Below are 21522 nucleotides of genomic sequence, written 5' to 3' on the forward strand. Positions count from 1 at the left end.
GTCTTCCGTCCTCCTTTTTTAATACGCAGAATATATTTGGCCTGGGCTTCCAGGATGGTGTTTTTGAACAGCATCCACACCTGATGTAAATTTTTGACCCTCGCAGTTGCTCCTCTAAGTTTTCTTTTCACCGTTCTTCTCATTTTATCATAGTCTCCTTTTTTTAAAGTTAAATGCTAACGTATTTGATTTCCTATGAATACTTACTTCAAAGCTAATATCAAATCCGATCATATTATGATCACTGTTATCAAGTGGCCCCAGCACCATTACCTCCCGCACCAGATCATGCGCTCCACTAAGGACTAGGTCTAGAATTTTTCCTTCTCTCGTCGGTTCCTATACCAGCTGCTCCATAAAGCTGTCCTTGGTTTCATCAAGGAATTTTACCTCCCTAGCGTGTCCTGATGTTACATTTACCCAGTCAATATCAGGGTAATTGAAATCACCCATTATTATTGTGTTGCCCAGTTTGTTTGTGTCCCTAGTTTCCTTTAGCATTTCTGCATCCGTCTGTTCATCCTGGCCAGGTGGACGGTAGTACACTCCTATCATTATCCTTTTCCCCTTTACACATGGAATTTCAATCCACAGTGATTCCAAGAAGTGTTTTGTTTCCTGCAGAATTTTCAGTCTATTTGATTCAAGGCTCTCGTTAATATGCAATGCTACCCCTCCACCAATTCGATCCACCCTATCACTACGATATAATTTGTACCCTGGTATGACAGTGTCCCACTGGTTGGCCTCCTTCCACCAGGTCTCAGAGATGCCTATGATATCTAATTTTTCATTTAGTGCAATATATTCTAACTCTCCCATCTTATTTCTTAGGCTCCTGGCATTCGCTTATAGACATTTCAAACTGTGTTTGTTGCTCCTATTTGCATCATGCTTAGTACTTGTGTCAAGTCTCTCGAGACTTGTATAGCTGTTTCTTAAGAGTTATTTAGCTATAAGTCTCAATATCTTGAAGTACAAACCCCTAGCACATCAACACACCTAAATCTCTTGTCCTTTTCTGAAATTCCTTTATTGAATAACGTAGATGATTACTCACAGTTAGATGTTCATAAGCACAAAGGAACCCTGTAGTTTCATGAGCTGTATCAGTGGAGAGAAGGTAGAAGCTTAAGTGGGATCAGCTCATTGCAGACATAAGAAAAGTAGTTCCACAGATAGAGGCAGCTCGGAGTTAGGTGTTTGGGAGTGCAGTACCCTCTTCTAGGAAGGTATTTTCGGGGTGAAAAGACTAGTGCTTTTCCAGAGCTACAACAGGATCATTGCTTTGTCCTGGAGCAAAATGGCTCCTGTCCTCCTCATGGACAGGGGGGGGGGGGGAGCTAGAAGCTCATACAGACTCAGAGAAGAAAGAGTAGAAAGGCCAATAGGGACAAAGCCTGCCCTCGAGGGCAAGGGCGGCTCTAGGGGGCAGCCCCTGATTGGAGGAAAAGGTCATACCTAGCTGACCTCTCGGGACAGAGATAGTAAGAATGGCCAGGAAGTGCTGGCACGTAAACAAAGAAGCCAAGCTTGGCTGAGACAGAGGAGTGATCTAAGCAGCATCACAACCAGTAGTAACGGATCTTATACAGACAAGCAAGTGGGGTTGCGTTGTCTGTGAACTACATTACACACAATGCATTGCTCACACACATATCCTAGCAGTGAAGACATTAACACATTTCAGGGTCACATTATAACTAGTGCCAGGCTGTCAGGGGACAGAACAACTTGACATTACTAATTTGCAATCTTTTGTCTGATTTTTATTTTTATTTAGGGACACCTGATCTACTACGGTCTCTTTTGCAACCTCACTATCAGGATACCCTATCTTCCCTGTTTTGGTGATATCTTTGAAAGATACCTTATCCCGAACCATGCACTTTTGAGTGACTGATGGCCTTCCCCCCCCTTTCTAGTTTAAAAGCTGCTCTATCTCCTTTTCAAATGCCGATGCCAGCAGCCTGGTCCCACCCTGGTTAAGGTGGAGCCCATCCTTTCGGGAAGGGGGAGCCTATTCCGAAAGGATGGGCTCCACCGTAACGAGGGTGGGACCAGGCTGCTGGCATCAGCATTTAAAAAGGAGATAGAGCAGCTATTAAACTAGAAATGGGGGGAAGGCCGTCAGTTGCTCAAAAGCGCATGGTTCGGGATAAGGTATCTTTCAAAGATATCACCAAAACAGGGAAGATAGGGTATCCTGATAATGAGGTTGCAAAAGAGACCGTAGTAGATCAAGTATCCAGTAAGAAAGGTTTGAACACATTTCTGGATTTTACTTTACTTTCCATGATTTGATTTTACACCTTTCCAACAAAAACCCCCCCTTAATAGCACATATAATATTGATATAGTATGGATTGTTGTTTCCTCCCTAACAGGTTATTTAAATTTACTCACTGATTACGCAGATAGTTATAGAATTCTCTTCTAGGTGTCTCAACCACTTTGTGTGCTACAATAATTAAAACGTAATAGCACATATAATATTAGTATCACATTGATTACTGATTGGTAGATAGCTCTAGCTGTCTCTACCATTTTTTCTTGGCATGAGCAATAAAGAATGAAGTTCTTGGGATCTGCTGGTTCCTTTCAGGCTGACCCCTATTAGAGACAAGTTGTTGGACACAGTGGTTCACTAGTCTGAGCCAGAATGATACTTCAAGTTCATTAGGATTTCCAAATCCACCAGTCGGAACTACCATCTAGGTGGCTTGCAGTTTCTTAGTTATTAAGAGAGAGTGTGTGTAAGACATACAGTGGAAAGAGAGTGAGGGATGGGCGGAGAAACTCCATTATTGGAGAAAAGATAGGGGTGCTCTTTAGTAAATCAGAAGAAGTAAGGAGCATTTCAAAGAGAGAGAATCTAAAATAGTTAAAATTCATCCTGGAATAAGAATGTTTTAAGTTCCATCTTGAAAGCTTCCAGAGAATTTAAAAGTCATAGAGAAAAGATTCCAGAGGTATGGTCCTTGAACAGAGAAAATGGAAGCACGAGTATCTTCGTGAAATATTTGTTGATATGTTGGTACAGTAAGTAAATGTTGATCTTGTGAGCGAAGGGCATGGGATGGGATACATGTTGTAACATGAGACGATCAAGGTAGAGAGGTTCTTTAAAAGTTAAAGTTTGGAAAACAAGTAAAAGTAACTTATATGTATGTAATTCAGTGAGTAACATAGTAAATGAAATGACTGCAGATAAAGACCTGAAAAGTCCATTCAGTCTGCCCAACAAGATAAACTCATTTTACATGGTATGTGATACTTTATACCCAAGTTTGATTTGTCCTTGCCATTCTCAGGGCACACACCGTAGAAGTCTGCCCAGCACTGTTCTTGTACTAAGTTCTGAAGCTAACGTCGAAGCCCCTTAAAATTTACACTCCAGGCCATCCTTATCCAGTCACAATCACGGCACAGACCGTAGAAGTCTGCCCAGCACTGTTCTTGTACTAAAAGTTCTGAAGATTCTGGAATCCTAAAGAGTTACAAGATTCCGGAATCCCAATTAGTAGCAACATTCCATGTAGAACCCCAAAGAGTAACTTGGAGGGGCATAATCAAATGGGGGCGCCCATCTAGAAGGGCGCCTATCTCTAATAACTGGCCCCATAAAGCAGCGTACCCGACCGTATTATCGAAACAAGATGGGCGGCCATCTTTCGTTTCGATAATACGGTCGGGGCTGGCCAAATCTCAACATTTGGCCCGCCCTTAGAGATCGCCGCCATTGGTTTTCGCTGATAATGGAAACTAATGGCGGCCATCTCAAAACCGGCCAAATCCAAGACATTTGGGTCATGGGAGGAGCCAGCATTTGTAGTGCACTGGTCCCCGTCACATGCCAGGACACCAACCGGGCACCCTTGGGGGCACTGCAGTGGACTTCATAAATTGCTCCCAGGTACATAGCTCCCTTACTTTGTGTGCTGAGCCCCCCAAAACCCACTACTCACAACTGTACACCACTACCATAGCCCTTACGTGTGAAGGGGGGCACCTAGATGTGGGTGCAGTGGGTTTGTGGTGGGTTTTGGAGGGCTCCCATTTACCACCACAAGTGTAACAGGTAGGGGGGGATGGGCCTGGGTCCGCCTGCCTGAAGTGCACTGCAGTACCCACTAAAAACTGCTCCAGGGACCAGCATAGTGCTGTGATGGAGCTGGGTATGACATTTGAGGCTGGCAAAAAAATGTTTTTAATTTTTTTTTGGGGGTGGGAGGGGGTTGGTGACCACTGGGGGATTAAGGGGAGGTGATCCCCGATTCCCTCCGGTGGTCATCTGGTCAGTTCGGGCACCTTTTCAAGGCTTGGTCGTGAAAAAAAAGGACCAAGTCGGCCAAATGCTCGTCAGAGCCAGCCTTCTTTTTTCCATTATCGGCTGAGGCCAGCCATCTCTTAACCACGCCCTCATCCCGCCTTCGGTACACTGCCGACACGCCCCCTTGAACTTTGGTCAGCCCTGCGACAGAAAGCAGTTGAAGCCGGCCAAAATCGGCTTTCAATTATACCGATTTGGCCGGCCTTCTCCTAAGGGTGGCCATCTCCCGATTTGTGTCGGAAGATGGCCGCCCTTCTCCTTCGAAAATAAGCAGGATAGTAACATAGTAAATGACGGCAGATAAAGACCTGTACGGTCCATCCAGTCTGCCCAACAAGATAAACTCATTTTACATGGTATGTGATATTTTATATTTATACCAGAGTTTGATTTGTCCTTGCCATACTCAGTGCACAGTAACGGGGAGCCATTGAAATGCCTTCAGAAGTGGGTATTATATTCTTGTTCCCACTTCCCTCTATAATCACAGTATGTGGACAATCAGCGCAATGAGACGCTGGGGACCTTGGTTAGAGCACTGCAAATCTATTGAGCCAAGTTTAGTTTTGAAGTGTGTACCATAGGCTTGTCTGCAGCCTGTGCTGGTACCTGCATCCCAGGAGCTTTTCATCATTTGCTGTTTCTCGTCCACAGGAACTGTTGTTCTCAAAGTCTATGCCATCCACATTGGAGGTTCTTCAGGGAGAATTACCTATACTATTGTGAGTGGTAATGAGAATGGAGCATTCCGGATACATCCCAGCACAGGTATGTATGTACTAAAAAGTTACTGGGCCACTGAGTAAGACCTGTCCACTCTCACGCAGGCATGAACTGGGTTGAAGCTATTTCATTGGGCTTGGGGAACATGTTGTTCAGTCCCAGAAAACAGAGCTGTTTTCATTCTACCTGTACATTCAAATTCACTGCTGTCATGTTGGCTTCATAAGGAGAGCTACATAAGACAGTGCTGCCTGTCCATTTCATCACCTTGTTTGCCTCTCTCTACCCTCCTCCTCCTCCACCTTCTCTTCCCCCCACCCATCCTTCTCTTCTCTTCTCTTCTCCATCCTCATTCCATCACTTGATGCATCTCTACAACTCTTCCCCTTCCAGCATCCCTTCCCTCTTTGTCTCCTCCTCCCCACCTTACCACCATCCTCCCCTGTCCTCAGCCTTCTCCTTTTCTGAGACTCTGGGGTTTCTTTTTTTGTTTTTTTTTAGTGTGGCAGTTGTACTACTGATTAATGGTGCTATTAGCAACAGAAGACTCGTTCATTACGGGCAGTGGTGTGCTGGAGCAGGCTCTCACAGGCTCGCAAGAGCCGGTTGTTAAGTTTTTAAGAATTTTGGGAGCCGGTTGTTAAAGTAGGGCCCTCCATGGTTACTTTAACAACTGGCTCCCAAAATGTGGGCTTGGGCCCCCTGCTGAATTCTCTTTTACTTTGCTGGTGGGGATGCTGAGCCCTGCCAGCCAAGTAAGTAGACTGCTGCTGCTCCTCGCTCCTTGTTTCCAGATCTGAGCAGCAGGCTAGGACTTCTCCAGCATGTGTGAGAAGTTTCAGCATACTGCTTAAAGCAAGACGTTGGGAGTGGTGGCAGTCCATTTATTGGCTGCCAGCAAAGGTATGCCTAGTGTGCCCGCACTAAGGGAGGGAGGAGAGAGAGGCAAGTGTTGCCCCCCCCCCCCCCCCCCCCCCCCGGCCACCCCTGGCCCTTCCAACTGCAGAGCTGGCTACGTCCGAAGAAAGAGCCTGTTGTTAAAAATTTACCAGCACACCCCTGATTACGGGGCATCTCCACATAGGCACCCAGAGTGCATGCAATAAGAAACTAGCTTCCGTTTAAGAACACTTTTGTAACCAGATCTCAACACACCTAAAATTTAGGTTCTCACACTTAAATTATTTATTTATTCATTCATTCAAGACTTGATATACCGCTGAAGCTGATGGATAGATCACAGCGGTTTATGAACAAAACAAAAAGCAATAGGAAAAAAAGCGCCTGCTCACAGGAGAACTAATTAAACTAACCATAGAGCTGGTGTAAGTGCAGCAGGGATGGACATAACTTACAGTAGTCTGTTGTGTGTATAAATGGAAGCTCTGCCTATGACCTGCCCATGCCCCGCACCTGTGTACGACCCCATTTAAATATGCACTATATAGGTGAAGTGGGCATTTTCAGAATGGCACTTGGGCATCATGTCAGCATTTCCATGTGTAAGTGTACACACATGAGAGTAAATGGCTAGGATATACTACTACTATTAAACATTTCTATAGCGCTACTAGACTTACGCAGCGCTGTACAAATTAACATGAAAAGACAGTTCCTGCTCAACAGAGCTTACAATCTAAATTGGACAAACGAACAGACAGCTAGGTGGGGAAATTGCAGTGGTAGGGGTGATAAGTGAGGGTGTTGAGTAAGACAGTCATGGTTAGGAGTCGAAAGCAGTAGCAAAGAGGTGGGCTTTAAGCCTAGACTTGAAGACAGCCAGAGACTGAGCCTGACGTACTGGCTCAGGGAGTCTATTCCAGGCATAGGGAGCAGCGAGATAGAAGGAACGGAGCCGGGAGTTAGCAGTGGGGGAGAAGGGGGACGACAAGAGACATTTACCCAGCGAACGGAGTTCACGGGGAGGAGTGTAGGGAGAGATGAGAGCAGAAAGGTACTGAGGAGCTGCGGAGTGGATGCACTTGTAGGTCAAAAGGAGAAGTTTGAACCGTACGCGGAAGCGGATAGGGAGCCAGTGAAGCGATTTGAGGCGAGGGCTAACGTGAGTATATAAGAGATACAGAATTACTGTTCACACGTGAAGATGAAGATCTTAACTAGCAAAAGCACAGCCTTGGCCATGTTTGGTAGAAAGGAAGCTAACATTCTATAAGGAACAGCTCCAGAGATTCAGCATCACCGTGAGGCAGGACAGAAGAATCACATAAAATGTGTTCATACTGGAATTTAATCGCACGTGTCTAGATGATGCATACAATTTTCTTTTTATTATAAGTATATCCAGAAACCTAGTCGATCTCAAGCAGCTCTGCTGGACCAATGAGTTTCTGAAGTGGCAGAAAGTTTGTGTCAATGAATGGTTTGAAACAAAGTTCTTAACCCGGTTTGAGAGGAGTTAAATCTAGTAGAGGGCTTTTCAAACTGCCCACTGAGGTGCAAATGCTGCACTTCCTTTGTTCCCGGACCGCATCTGTAATTTTTTTAGGGAAAAAGCACACACATTTCCCCTTTGAAAAGTACAATCTACATGTATATAAAACCCATGGAAACATCTCACTATCTCTGGAACCCCAGGCAGAGCTCACATTGGATTGAAAAAGAGTAGTTCATAGACAATCTGTGACTTGCAAAATTGTCTCCTACTGTATGATGAGAACATCAGGCTGTAGAGAGGAAGTATTAAGGGAAGGACAAGAAGCAGCTAAGGGCCTGATTATTCAGCATTTGGCTGACTGGCATTAAACCCAGAAATTCAGTGTCGGCCATGTCCATGCACCAGCATTGGATTTCTGGAGCCTGTGGGTTACCACATAAAGATAAGACTGACTTGTGTGGTCCCATTTATGTGGTTAACCTGGCCAGTTAAGTGCTGAATGTCGGCATTTAACTGGCCAAGTGTCAGCTCCGCCCCTGAACACCCCCAAGGTAGCCGGTTTTCAGTTCAGCACTAACAGGTTAACGGCCCCGAACAGGAGATTTAACCAGTCAGGAGCTGGTCGGTTAAATCTCTTTGAAGTGTTTTTGGCTGAGAGTAACCGTGAAGAAATTCAGACATTATTGTACAGGTATTGACTGCAGCTAGCAAGAATGGTGAACGCCACAAGTCAGGTACAATTCACTTAATGATATACAGGATGGCAGTGTTTATAGAGCAGAAATGGGGATGTGCAAAACAGAAACTGTTACATGCTCAGGATATCCTATTAGATAAATGATGAGAGTCCACTTCATTGAGGTTCTGGAAACCTTTGTCTTGCTACATTTTTGCAGTGAACGTATTCAACATTCTGTCAAGTATAGAAATACAAAATAGAAAAACGTATGAGGCACCATGTCTGAATGGACTAACTTCTGTGCATTTAAAGTCAACCCAAAGCATGGTTCTAACATTTTAATTCTTAACAATAGAAATCCGAGGCTTAATAGGAAGGCTAATAACATATTCTTGTATTAGAACTGTTACTGGGAAGCATTACTTAACAGATTTCATCTTTTCCGTCTCAGGAGAGATTTTGGTCCAGAATTCCACAAGCTTGGACTTTGAACTGATTCCTAAGCTTCGTTTGGTCATTCAGGCAGAGACATCTTCTTCCTATGGCTTTATGGCCCTCAACCTAAACCTGCAAGACATGAATGACAATCTACCACATTTCCAGCTACAGAACTATGTGGCATTTATCTGGGAGGCACAGGGTTATGGTTCTCCAGTTATACAGGTAAGCAATAATCAAATAGGTCATATAATTAAATTTTACCAACCTACAGAGAAATCAACTACACTTAACACTTAAGATCCCAATCCCCTTCTGGAAAAACAACTAACCTTACCTACACTGACAGATCCCAACCAGCATGAAGAGAACTCACCTAATCTTACCACATTCAAGATCTCAGTTTTCTTCCAGAAAAACAACTAACCTTACCTACACAGACAGATCCCAACCAGCATGAAGAGAACTCACCAATTCTTAACCACATTCAAGATCTCAATTTTCTTCCAGAAAAACAACTAACCTTACCTACACAGACAGATCGGCATGAAGAGAACTCATCTAACCTTAACCATATTCAAGATCCCAACCTCCTCCTAGAAAAACAGCTAACGTTATCTACACTGACAGATCCCAACCATTACGAAGAGAACTCAACTAACCTTAAGTACACACAGGATCACACACTCCTTACAGAAATCACAACTAACCTTACCCACACTGACAAATTTCAACCAGCATGAAGAGAGCTCAGCCAGCTTTAACCATAGACAAGAACCCAACCTCCTTACAGAAAACACAACAAACCTTACCCACACTGACAGATTCCAGACAGCTTTCAGAGAATCCACAAGTCTGAACCACAGTGAAGGATTTCTCTAAACTTCCCATATGGAACATCCAGTTTACAGAAAACATAAGTTATCTTAAACAAAATGAGGGGGATCCCAACAATGTTACAGAGAATCCAGCTAACCTTGGTGCATCCGCACCTTGAATACTGTGTGCAATTGTGGTCATCACATCTCAAAAAAGTTTTAGTGGAATTAGAAAAGGTACAGAGAAGGGTGATGAAAATGATAAAGGGGATGGGACGACTTCCCTATGAGGAAAGGCTAAAGCGGCTAGGGATCTTCAGCTTGGAGAAGAGATGGCTGAAGGGAGATATGATAGAGGTCTATAAAACAATGAGTGGAGTGGATCGGGTAGACGTGAATCGCTTGTTTACTCTTTCTAAACATACTAGGATTAGGGGGCACTCAATGAAGCTACTAAGTATCAAATTTAAAACTAATCAGAGAAAATATTTCTTCATGCAACATGTAATTAAACTCTGGAATTTGTTTCCCAAGAATGTAATAAAAACAGTTAGCAGGGTTTATAAAAGGTTTAGATAATTTCCTAAAAGAAAAGCCCATAAGCTGTTATTAAGATGGACGTGGGAAAATCTACTGCTTATTTCTAGGATAAACATCATAAAATCTGTTTTTACTCTTCTGGAATCTTGTCAGGTACTTATGATCTGGATTGGTCACTATTGGAAACAGGATACTGGGCTTGATGAACCTTCAGTCTGTCCCAGTATGCCAACGCTTATGTTCTTATAACCTTACTGAAATAGAGGTAATCCCAACAAGCTTAAGCAGAATGCAACAAACCTTACCTACATTATATTAGTCCCTGCATGGAGAAGCTGGGATTGAAGGAGATCTGAGCTCTCCTCATCCAATGTTTTTTTCTATTCTCTACAGCACCCTCTACTGGGAGAGGCTGGGACTGCAGTTCTAAATCTGGTTCTTAATTTTCCATGCTGAAGGCTCCATTGCATTCAATCTTTTCTTCCCTCAGGTGTTGGCTTATGATTTGGACCAAGGTCAGAATGGTCAGGTGACTTATTCTATCAACCAGTCCCTACCTATGAAAGGACTCTATGATATCGACCCACAAACTGGAGCCATAACCACAGCAGCAATCCTAGACCGGGAAATCTGGTCTCAGACCCAGTAAGTGATCTTTATACAAAATAAGAGAGGAAGGAGGAGTAGGGATCAGAGACACCCCCCCCGGTGGGATCAGAGAACCAAATTCCCTCTTCCAGTGTGGGCTCTGTGAACCAAATTCCCTCCCGTAGGGTAGTAGTAGGCCTTTGACAGTGCCGTTCTCTGGGATGTGAGATTATTCTAGCATAGCTTTTTCTCGTGATGGGGAGAAGTCAATCTTTCATAGCATAGTTAACCTGGGGGCAGGGTGAGTTGCACTGGGCTAGCAAATCTCTCCCCACATGAGGAAGGAGTCTCTTTTCTTACCATGGCTACAATTTAAATTACAGAAGTTTTTCTCCTACAGGCTGGTTGTGACAGCGATGGACCGAGGTTCTCCCCCATTGATTGGCTCTGCAGTGTTAACTGTGCTGGTGATGGACCTAAATGATAACAGCCCCACCATTCCCCTGCCCCGGGAAGTTCATGTCCCAGAAAGTGAGTTATCTCTACATCTGCGAAGCTTGTCCTACCAAAATCTATGTTTACCCATGCTAGGGAAAGCGTTCTCACTCAGTCCCTACTTCTCATGTAGAGGGATGGGTGCACTTCCAGGACCTCTACTTTTCCATAATGAGGGACAGATGCTTTTCTCAACTTCTCTTTGCTTTTGTAAATACGGTTTAAATATTAATAAATAAAAGCGTTCACCCAGGGGCAGTAAAGGTGTTCTGGAGCTTGCTGGGCATTGCTGTGCTGCAGTGGCTGAGGTTGATGCCAGTGGTTGCAGGAGGCAACAGGGATAGGCATTGAGAAATGCCAATATGGAGAGCTAATTCTAGCCATAAACCCAGAAGTGTTTATGATACTCTGGGTCCAGCTGCAGGAAGTAGTTTAATATGTGCTGAAGAATTCTGAAGAGTGGCTGCCACTAGTTTCTGGGATCAACCTCGTACATGCATGGAATAGAGTGGAAGTGGCCCACAGCACAGCAGCCGTGAGTGAAGTAGCAACAGGGATACCCTAGCAAGGTATTGAGGAGCAGAGGAGCTCTGGAGAGGCTGAATAATGTCTTAGGTGCACTGGTAAGGTACAGATGGGATGAGGAATAGAGGTTCTGAAAATTAACTCCCCCCCAAACCCAGAGCTGCCAGCGATAGTGTGAGCACATGGGACTACAGGAACACTCTAGTCCGGTGGGAGGAGAAACATGGTGAGAACCAGGGGAATGGTTTGGAGATGTAAGGCAGCAATGGAGATGTTTGGGGCAGCTTTGGCTATGCTTGTGAGGGTGCAGGACAGCTGAGTTTGTGACTTACATTGGCTTGTGCTGTCTTGAGTCTGTGTGACTCACTCAGTTGCTGGCTCGTAGCTGCGGCGGGTCCCTGACATTCTAAGACAGTTTGTGTTATCATTTGGGAAGTTGCTGGATAGGGACTGGATGTGAATGGGAGTGAGGAAGGAATGAAACATTAATAAAATGACAAATTTTGGCAGGATCTCTGAGGGAAAAGGGTTTTAATGAACAAATGTGGAAATTTAATTCATGGTGAAAAATGTACAAGATAAGTGCAGATATGACTAAGGGCCCAGTTGAGACAGAGCAGCAAAGCATAAGACAATTCAGGGCTTAAAAGTTAATGTGTGACAGAGAAGGAAAGTTTATGGCTATAGTATAACTTGTGCTGTGTGAATGTGTTTGGTAACATTGATAGTTTTAATAGTAGAAGCTGACAGCTCACATACATTTCTGTGAGATCACAGGTCAGTCATTAGTATGGAGTCAGTGTGAGAGACTTTATGAGGATGTAATGGATGAAGGACTAAATATAATTTGAATTTGAAATTTATCTTGCTTTGAAAAGTCTGGAACTATACAGATCGTTCAGATGATTCTAAGAAATCTAATTCTGTCAGTAGAATTTCCTGATTCTTTATATGTTCTTGTGAAGTGAAGTGTTGGTACTTCACTGAGTAAAGTAAAAGGAGATTGGGAGAGAGAGAGAGTGTAGAATTGATAACTTGGATGTAGAATTAAAAATGTAATTGGCTGCACTATAATAATCCTTTTGTTTAAAAGAGGTAGATAGAAAAGGAAATAGAGAAACATGGAAAAGGGTTCACTAGGCAGATAGGTTTCTTTTACTAATTTGTTAAAGTCAGTAAAGTAGGTAGTCAAGAAGAGAAGGAAGAGGAAGACTCTTAATGGCTCTTTTACAAAGGTGCCTATGCGCGTCCAACACGTGCCAAATTGTAACTGCCGCCCAGCTACCACATGCCCTGGGCAGTAATTCAATTTTTGGCATGCGCCTAAAACACACGCTACAAACTATTTTCTACTTATTAGATTGTGAGCTCTTTGAGCAGGGACTGTCTTTCTTCTATGTTTGTGCAGCGCTGCGTACGCCTTGTAGCGCTATAGAAATGCTAAATAGTAGTAGTAGTAGTACTTTGGGGCTCTTACCCAGCAGTAATTGGCAGTTGGCGTGCACTACACGCTTACTGGCCGGTTAGCGCATGAGACCTTACCGCTTAGTGAATGGGTGGCATTAAGGTCTCAGGCCAAAAATGGACGTACGTCCATTTTCCGTTTTACTAGGCATGCTCAGGAATAGGACCAGCGTGCGTCCAAAACATGAACCTACAGTGCAGGTCACTTTTGGGAGCGCCTTAGTAAAAGGGTCCCTTAGTGTAGAAACATTCCTTGCTGAGCTGTCCTTTAGCTTCCCAATACAAGAGAGATCTATGAATGAAAATATATGAAAGATGAGTGACTGAGGGGGCTAGTTTTGTTTTAGTGCTTTCTAAATGCTAGAGGTGCCAATAGGAATATATGGGTGTCTCTAGCATTTAGTGCACGCTTATTTTGCGCTAACAATGCTAGTGTGCCTTTGTAAAAGGACTCCTGAGTAACCAAGTTTAAGTGCGCACACAAACACAGAGATACAAAGATAAAGGTAGATGTGGAAAGAGAAAAAACAGAGAGAAACATAATAGGGAGAAAATAAATTTAATAGTTTACCTGGTTACGTGTTCTGAGTATGGAAACTGTGAAACCTGGAACAAAAAGAAAATAATTTAAAGAATCAAGTCTTTGGATTTCTTTTACAAAGCGCTGCCCTGAATGCAAGAAGCCCTTTCAATTCCCATGTGCTTCTTTGTCAAAGGAGCTCTTTAATTGAGTTCGTATGAGTGAGTGACTTTGGACACTGAATTTAACTATTTGTAGAAATACTTATCAGAGAGTATTTCTTTTGAATATACTGTTGCTAAAATTTGGGTAACACTGTAAAGAAAATATACATAAACTATCATTTATATGCATTACTGACATCTTACTTGATTCATAATGTTAAATCCCCTAATACCATCCGTCGTGGCCAAAGTATCATCACTTTTCCAAAAGTGTAATTTCATTGCTCCACCACCAAGGAAATAAATTGAGCCTCTGAAACATTTTGCAATAACAACCTCAAACCTGCACCGAATTAATTAAAATTTTACATGCACAAAGTGACATTTCTTTGCGTCACTGACACCAAATTATATAGGAATCCCTCGTCCTGTTTAAGAGATTTTTAATTTTCATAAATTGCTGTCACAAATCTCAGTTTCCAACAGGACTTACCCCCCCTGTTTTCTTTGATTGGGCTGTGTCGGCATTGCTGCGTGGCTTAGTAAACAGGGGGGTTGATCCGTAATGTCATTGCTGATTGATAAGCAATTGAATTTTAATTAAAATACTCAGAGTTGAAAAAGGATACAGCACTAAAATATCAATGGTTGAATTTCTGACATTTGGACTGTTCAGGTTGACATTAACCCCCCCACCATTGGGCTGGGGTGGCATTAGCGCACTGGCAGCTGTTGGCGTGGCTTAGTAAACAGGGGGGTAACTTTTGGGTGGTGTTATTTAAAATATGAAACCACACAACATTGGAGTGGCCTAGTGACCAGTCTTGCAATCCAGACGTGGCCATTTCAAAAAGTCACTTAACCCTCCATTGCCTCAGGTACAAACTTAGATTGTGAGCCCTCCTGGGACAGAGAAATATCCAGAGTACCTGAATGTAACTCACCTTGAGCTCCTACTGAAAAAGGTGTGAGCAGGGGAATCCAAGATGGCGGCACAGTAAAAAGGACGTGCCCTGAGTCTCTCCGAGACACTTATTTGATTTATGAAGAATGGGGTCCTGCACTGCCTGAAATGAGGGTCACGATTGTCAGGAAGCAAGAGGGGAGAGGTCGGTGAATAGAAGGAGCCATGCTGCGAGTCCGAGGAGCAGAGGGGAATCGGGGACCGGGCCAGTGTCGGCACGTGGGGAGTGTGCTGGACTGGAGCCTTCGGGAGAGCAGGGCTGCTGCTGCAGACGAGAGGGAGTGGCGGTTGGCGAGACGCAGGATCGGCGATCAAGTGAGGGGGAAGGACGTGGATCCAGAGACTGGAGGAAGTGGAGGGCGGCGGCATCTAAAGAGCGCCTCAGGCGCTTTTATCTGTTGGAGCCCGGCGGCGTCAGTGTCTTCTCTAGCATGGAGGTGGAGGCGTTCGGCTGAGAGGTGAGAGGAGGGGAATTGCTGTCCCTGAAGGAGATATGAGAGGGCTGTTTGGTACTTAGCAGCTAACGTTAGCAATACAGCTTTGAAAATAGTGCGGTCTACAGAGGGGTCCTGGTTGCTTTGACCCATGCCCTGCTCCTGTCTATTAAAGGGGACTGATTCCCAGTAGGAAAAAGTGTTGTAAAGGAGGAGTGAATAAGAACAAGGGCCTGGGAAAGGCTGAAATAATTTTGCGAGCGTTTAAGAGCAGAGCTCCATTGGGACATTAAGCTGAATGAGTGTACCCCATAGAGTTCAGTGGTATTCTGAAGGTGCCTTGAGGGGGAAAGATCCCTGAGGAATGCCACCAAATAAGGGACTGGAGCGCTATTGTTTTTCAGCAGAGCCAGGGAAAAAAACCCCGGTGGCGGCGAAGGGGACAGAGCGGAGTGAAGCAAGAATGGCGGCAAGTCCAGCAGCGGCTGAGGATGAGCTTGTTGAGGTGATGGCATATGGTGGGGGCAGCTGAGATAGAGACCATTTGTGTTTCTGATCATGCACCAATGTGGATTAAATTACTGGGATTGGGTCAATGCAGGAGATAAGGAGTCTGGAGACTTAATGAATCATTACTAGGGGATGAAAAAGATATTCAGAGTACTATTTGGGAATTCCGCCGGTTTAATGATAATGGGGAAGTAAAGGACGGGGTGCTATGGGATGCGCTGAAGGTAGTGGTGAGGGGTGTTTTGATCAAGTGGGGGGCCCGTAAGAAGAAGGAAAAATGGCAGTTGTCATTGATCTTAAAAAAAAAAAAAGGTTATTGCATTTAGAACAGATGCACAAAAGGAACCCTTCACCGCAGATATGGGCAGAATTAAAACAAGTGAGAGGGGAACTAGCACAATTACAGATGGCAGAGGTGGATTTTATGAGATCTAAGCTGAAGCAACAATACTTTGAATTTGCTAATAAGTCCAGAGCAGTGTTGGCCTGTTATCTGAGGGCGTGAAGAGGGCATTCCCTTATTCAGAAGCTGAGGGATGAGAGTGGAGGTTGGCACTACACTGATTTTGAGATAGGAAATTGTTTTGTGGAATATTATCAAAAACTTTATAGTGCGTCGGGAGAACCACAGATGATAGATATGGCTTGGTTTTAGGATCAGATTCCTTTACCATGTTTGGATGAATTTGAAATAACCCAGCTTGGGCAGCCCATTAGATTAGGGGAAGTTTAAGGGGTGATAAAAAGACTCCCTAATGGAAAAGCGCCTGGCTTAGATGGATATTCAGCGAGGTTTTATAAATGTTTCGTGGGAGAGGTGGGGGACCTTTTGGTGCAAGTGGGGAATGGTGCTTTGGAGGGCAATGGGCTTCCGGAACCCATGTCTGAGGCTGGGATAACGGTTTTGCCTAAGCCTGGGAAAGATCCGGTAGTATGCGGTGCCTATAGACCCATATCCCTTCTGAATGTGGATGCAAAGATTGTGGCTAAGGTACTGGCTAATAGACTGGCTAGAGTGCTACCGAACTTGGTCCATATTGACCAATCGGGATTTATATCGAAGAGACAGGTAGGGGATAATATTAGGCGTATTCGTCATTTGATATGGGAGGCGCAAAGATCTCAGGATAGTCCAGCTCTGTTGACCATAGACGCTGAAAAGGCTTTTGACCGGGTACGCTGGGGGGTTTTTGTGTGCAGTGATGAATCGAATGGGCTTGGGAGATAATTTGGGGGCTTGGTTGTCAGCGTTGTATACAGCACTGAAGGCGCGCCTTAGCATTAATGGGGGCTATACTTCCTTCTTCCCAATAGGTAGGGGGACCAGGCAGGGTTGTCCCTTGTCCCCACTCCTTTTGCTATGTACATGGAACCTTTGGCGGTATTGATAAGGCAGCACCCAGATTTTAAGGGTATTAAGGTTGGGGGGATGGAACATCGCATTGCGTTATTTGCAGATGATGTGTTGCTTTATGTGGTGGATCCGGAGAGGTCACTTCTGGTGGTCTTGGGGATTTTTGAGGACTTTGAACGATATGCTGGTCTAAGGGTTAATATGGATAAGAGTGAACTCATGGGGATTTCTTTGCAACATGGGGAAAAAAGTAGATTGAGAGCATTGTTCGAGTTTCGCTGGGCCAAGCACCATATTCGATACCTGGGGATTCAGATTCCTAGGGACTTGGGTAGGGTGTATGGTCTCAACGATGGAAGGGATTGTGGCTATCGTGGTGGGAGCGTATGGCTGTGGTGAAAATGAATGTGTTGCCTAGATTGTTATTTTTGTTTCAGGTGTTACCAGTAGCTGTCCTGAAATGGATATTGAAGCAATTGCAGGGTCTGGTGGGACAGTTTATATGGGGGGGGGGGGGGTAGGCATCCCCGTTTGGCGAGCCGAGTGTTATGGGGTGATCCTGAGAGGGGGCGTAGAGTGGTACCCAATTTTGAATGGTATTACATTGCTGCTCAATTGAGGATGATTAGAGATTGGGAGAGGGGGATAACTAAGCGTGCCAGTCAGTTGGAGCAGTCATGTAGCCCACACAGGCCACTGAGCTCTTTTGTGGACTTCTGAAGGAATAGGGGGAATGTTGGCAGGGATACAGAACCCATATGTGAGGCATCTGATGGAAGTGTGGGGAGGAGTGAGGAGGAAATGGGGGCAGTTGGAAGGGGTGTTGACACTGGCGCCTTTGCGGGGGGATCCAAGATTTGGGGCAGGGAGAGCAAATGCTGTTTTTTTGCGGTGGGAGCAAGCGGGCATTGTGAATTTCCGAGCGGTATTACAGGGGGGGAGGGTGAAGAGCTTCGAAACGTTGTGTTCCATGTTTAGTTTATCAGGGGGTGATAAGTTTTCCTATATACAGATTCAACATTTTGTGGGGGCACTGGGTTGGAGGGGGGGGGGGGGGTCCACAGGAGAGGGAGAGTTTGGAAAATCTGTGGCTTTTGTTGAAGAAGGTTCCCAGACCAATATCAGTGATATATACATTTTTGAGGGGATATGATCCTAGGCCATTTGGTTTTCAGGGGGCTTGGGAGGAGGATTTAAGTTACCGCTTTTTGGATCAGGAGTGGGAAGTTATTTGTGGTGAGGTGCGGAAAGTTTCAGTATGTGTTTTGGTGCAGGAAAATGCATATAAAGTTTTATCTCGTTGGTATTATACGCCGCAGAGATTGAGGAGGATGTACCGTGGCGCATTGGATCTGTGTTGGAGGTGTGGTGTACAAAGGGATTCCTTTTTGCATATATGGTGGACATGCTTCGGGGGTGGTACCTTTTTGGCAAGGGGTTATGAAGGCCTTAGTAAAGTTAATTGGATCATCATTGGTGTGCAGCCCTATGGTGTGCCTTTTGGGCTTACACAATGAGAGGAGGAGCGGAAATGGCTGCGCTGGGGGCTGGCGGCAGCTAAGTGCCTCATAGCACAGTATTGGAAGAGGGTGGATCCCTCGACATTGAGTGATTGGAAATGTAAATTGGGTCAGTTAATGCAAATGGAGAGATTAACAGCCTACTGCAGGGAGGGGGCAAGGCGGCATGAGGGAAGATGGGCTCGCTTACAACAGTGACTGACAAGTATTTAAGTTAATTAAGTTATATAGGAGGGGGGTTGGGAGGGAAGGGGGAGTGAGTATCAAAGAAACATGGGGTGGATTCATGCTGCGTAGGGGTGAAGGTTGGTTAGAGTGAATGGGGGGGGATGTATTTTAGGGGTATAAGGTTGAGTTGGGCGGTGCTTGGTGTCTCTGTTATGATTTTGATATTTTGGGTGCAATGGGGAGTTGGTTTCAGAAGTAATTGTGTAATAGTTTAATACATATGGGCCCCTGTGTGGGTAAATGTGAGCGAGATGTGCTCTTGTTATGGAGTTGTGCAAAATAAAAATATTTTAAAGTGAAAAAGGTGTGAGCAAAATCTAAATAAAATATATGTCATCATGTGCAGGTTTGCAGTTATTATTGCAAAATGTTTAGGGGCTCATTTTTTTCCGGACACAGTGTACATGTCATCAGATAGTGGGGCTTATTAACAGAATAGCATATAGCCAAATACTTCTTATTCACGCACAGATAAATGATTGGAATATTGTCAAGTACTTGCTTACTCACCTCCTTATAAAATTGCCTCTGAACTATCTGGATAATGCCAGGACAGTATGGGGATGGAGTGAAGGCAGAGCCAGAAGTTATCTGGTTAGCAGCAATATTCAGTTCGCTAACCAGATAGCTGTCCTAATGTTATCTGGTGAGCTTACTATCACTGCTATCCAGATAGGTCCAGCATTGACCACCTTATCTGGATATTTAGTACTGGTCACTGTCTGGATATCAGCACTGAGTATCGAGAGTATTAATGGCAGCATTTGGCGTTTGAAAAAAAAAAAGTCGCCGACTGTCTTGCGTGTATATTGGCCCAACAGTTTCCAGTCCATAAGCTGTGCAACCTTATTGTGCCTTTATGTAGGGCTTCTGACATCATAGCAGAGCAAAATGTTGACTATTTCTATACTAGAGATTCTGCATTTGTCTGTTTTACTATGAACCTTGTTCTTAGTCCACTGTCCTATGCTTCAATTATGAATCTTTCACAAGTTTATTTCCATCTTTCCTATGTCCACCTCCCCTATATATTCTTCCCTTCCCCCTTTGCACTCACTTCTTTATTCTCCTACCCCCTGTATCCCACTTTTCCTTCTGTTTCTGCTACTCTCACACACTCCCTCATACTCGGTTGTCTTTCTCTGCCCCTTCTTTCTCTCTTCTCCCTCTTGGCCTGTCTCTCTTCCTTATCCCCTTCCATGCGTTCTGAGGAATGTAGCCAGACTTTGGCGGGAGGAGGGTCCAGAGCCCAAGGTGAGGGGGCACGTTTTAGCTCCCCCCTGGCACCGCTGACCGCCCCCCGCAATTGCCGACCCCCCCCCCCCCCCCGCCAACAACCCTCTTCCCCCCCCCCCCCCCCCCCCCGGCGTATGTGCAGGACGTCTGACTCAGAAACAGAACAAAGGAAGAAGAGGACCTTGGCCGGCGGGGGTTGGGGTCCCCCGCCAGCAAAGGTAGCAGATGGCGACGGTGGGTTGGCAGCGGGAGGGGGGGTCGAGACGGTCATCGGCAGGGGGGGTCCAGGGCCTAATCTATGGGGGCCCAGGCTCCCGTGGCCCCATGTAGCTACACCCCTGGTTCTGATTTCACCTCTCCCCTCCCCCTTTCACTCTTCCCTTTCTCTTCTAATAGCAGGCTGCAGAGATTATTACCATAGCCAAGTTCTTCTTCTTCCCTCTGTCAGCAAGGGTTGAGTCATCACCGGTACACTACATATCACAGTGTCTTTTAATATCTTCTTCTGCTGGAGGATTTTGGGGAACCAATTGACACATGAAGGTTGCACAACCTCTGGGCTTCTCATTTGTATGCCACAGAGTTTGGCATTACATTTCCTAGACTGCTGGCTTTTCTACTACTGATGGGAGCAGGAGAGAGAGGCTGACTTCCCTGCCATATCTCATGTCTATTCCACACTCCCCTTGCTTTTATCAATATGCAAGTGCAAAGAAACCAATATGTACAGACGGATGTGCTACTTCCAACAGGTATTTTTGTCTGAAAGAAATGCGCATAAAAATTGCAGAGTCCTGCATTTTGGGTACAGAAATGAAGGGAGCTATGCATGATGGGGAATTCTTGTATTATGCCGTGTAGTGTATTGTTACCTGACTTGATGGCTCTTGGTGTGGTGCGTTTCATGGCCTTGCATGCAACAATGACACTTTATAGAATGATTTATTGCCATGTGACCTTTTGAGGACAAGAGCCTGCTTGCTCAGTTGCATGATATATCTGTAGCTCTTCATTTTCTCCCCAGATACTCTAGTTGGCGCTGAGATCACACAAGTGACAGGCAATGATGTTGACTCTGGCCCTGCCCTTTCATACACCCTGCTCCTGGATAGTGTGTCAGTGGAAGCTTTCAGTATTCTTCCTTATGGAGGACAGATCTCTCTGATACAAGCTCTAGATTATGAGGATCAAACCAGATATACGCTTACCATACGCTCTTCGGATTCCAAGCATGAAACCCAGGCCAATGTAACAATCATTGTAGAGGACATCAACGACAATGTTCCAGAGTTCACACAGGATCTTTATCAGGTATGCCAAAACTTTGTTCCTTCATTGGCCTCAAAGGTGGATCCCAATGACATGGGAAGAAAAACATTCATTACTTATTTTAGGTAGAATAGGAAAGTATGAAGAAACTTTATAACGCAATGACAGGGTAGGAGTGCCTCCAGACTCTCTGCCAGCAGTTTGAGAGGAGTACCTTGAAAGATGCTGGAAAGTTTCTGCCGGTTCTTGCGGAGGAGTGCTTTGGGAGTCTCTTAGTGATAGGAAAGGAAGATTTTAGGAAGTCCCTGCCAGTGATGATAGGGGG

General features: G+C 44.8%; 1 protein-coding gene across 1 annotated transcript in view; it reads left to right on the forward strand.

Annotated features, from left to right (window-relative positions):
- Positions 1-21522, forward strand: part of DCHS1 (dachsous cadherin-related 1) — a 280595-nt gene that overhangs the window by 246896 nt on the left and 12177 nt on the right. Inside the window, exons 15-19 of the mRNA XM_030199763.1 lie at positions 4988-5101; positions 8582-8793; positions 10417-10571; positions 10915-11045; positions 20953-21239. Of these exons, the coding sequence (XP_030055623.1) occupies positions 4988-5101; positions 8582-8793; positions 10417-10571; positions 10915-11045; positions 20953-21239 (899 nt within the window). The remainder of the gene's footprint in view (positions 1-4987; positions 5102-8581; positions 8794-10416; positions 10572-10914; positions 11046-20952; positions 21240-21522) is intronic.

The sequence above is a fragment of the Microcaecilia unicolor genome, chromosome 4 (genome assembly GCF_901765095.1).
Source record: "Microcaecilia unicolor chromosome 4, aMicUni1.1, whole genome shotgun sequence".
NCBI lineage: Eukaryota > Metazoa > Chordata > Amphibia > Gymnophiona > Siphonopidae > Microcaecilia > Microcaecilia unicolor.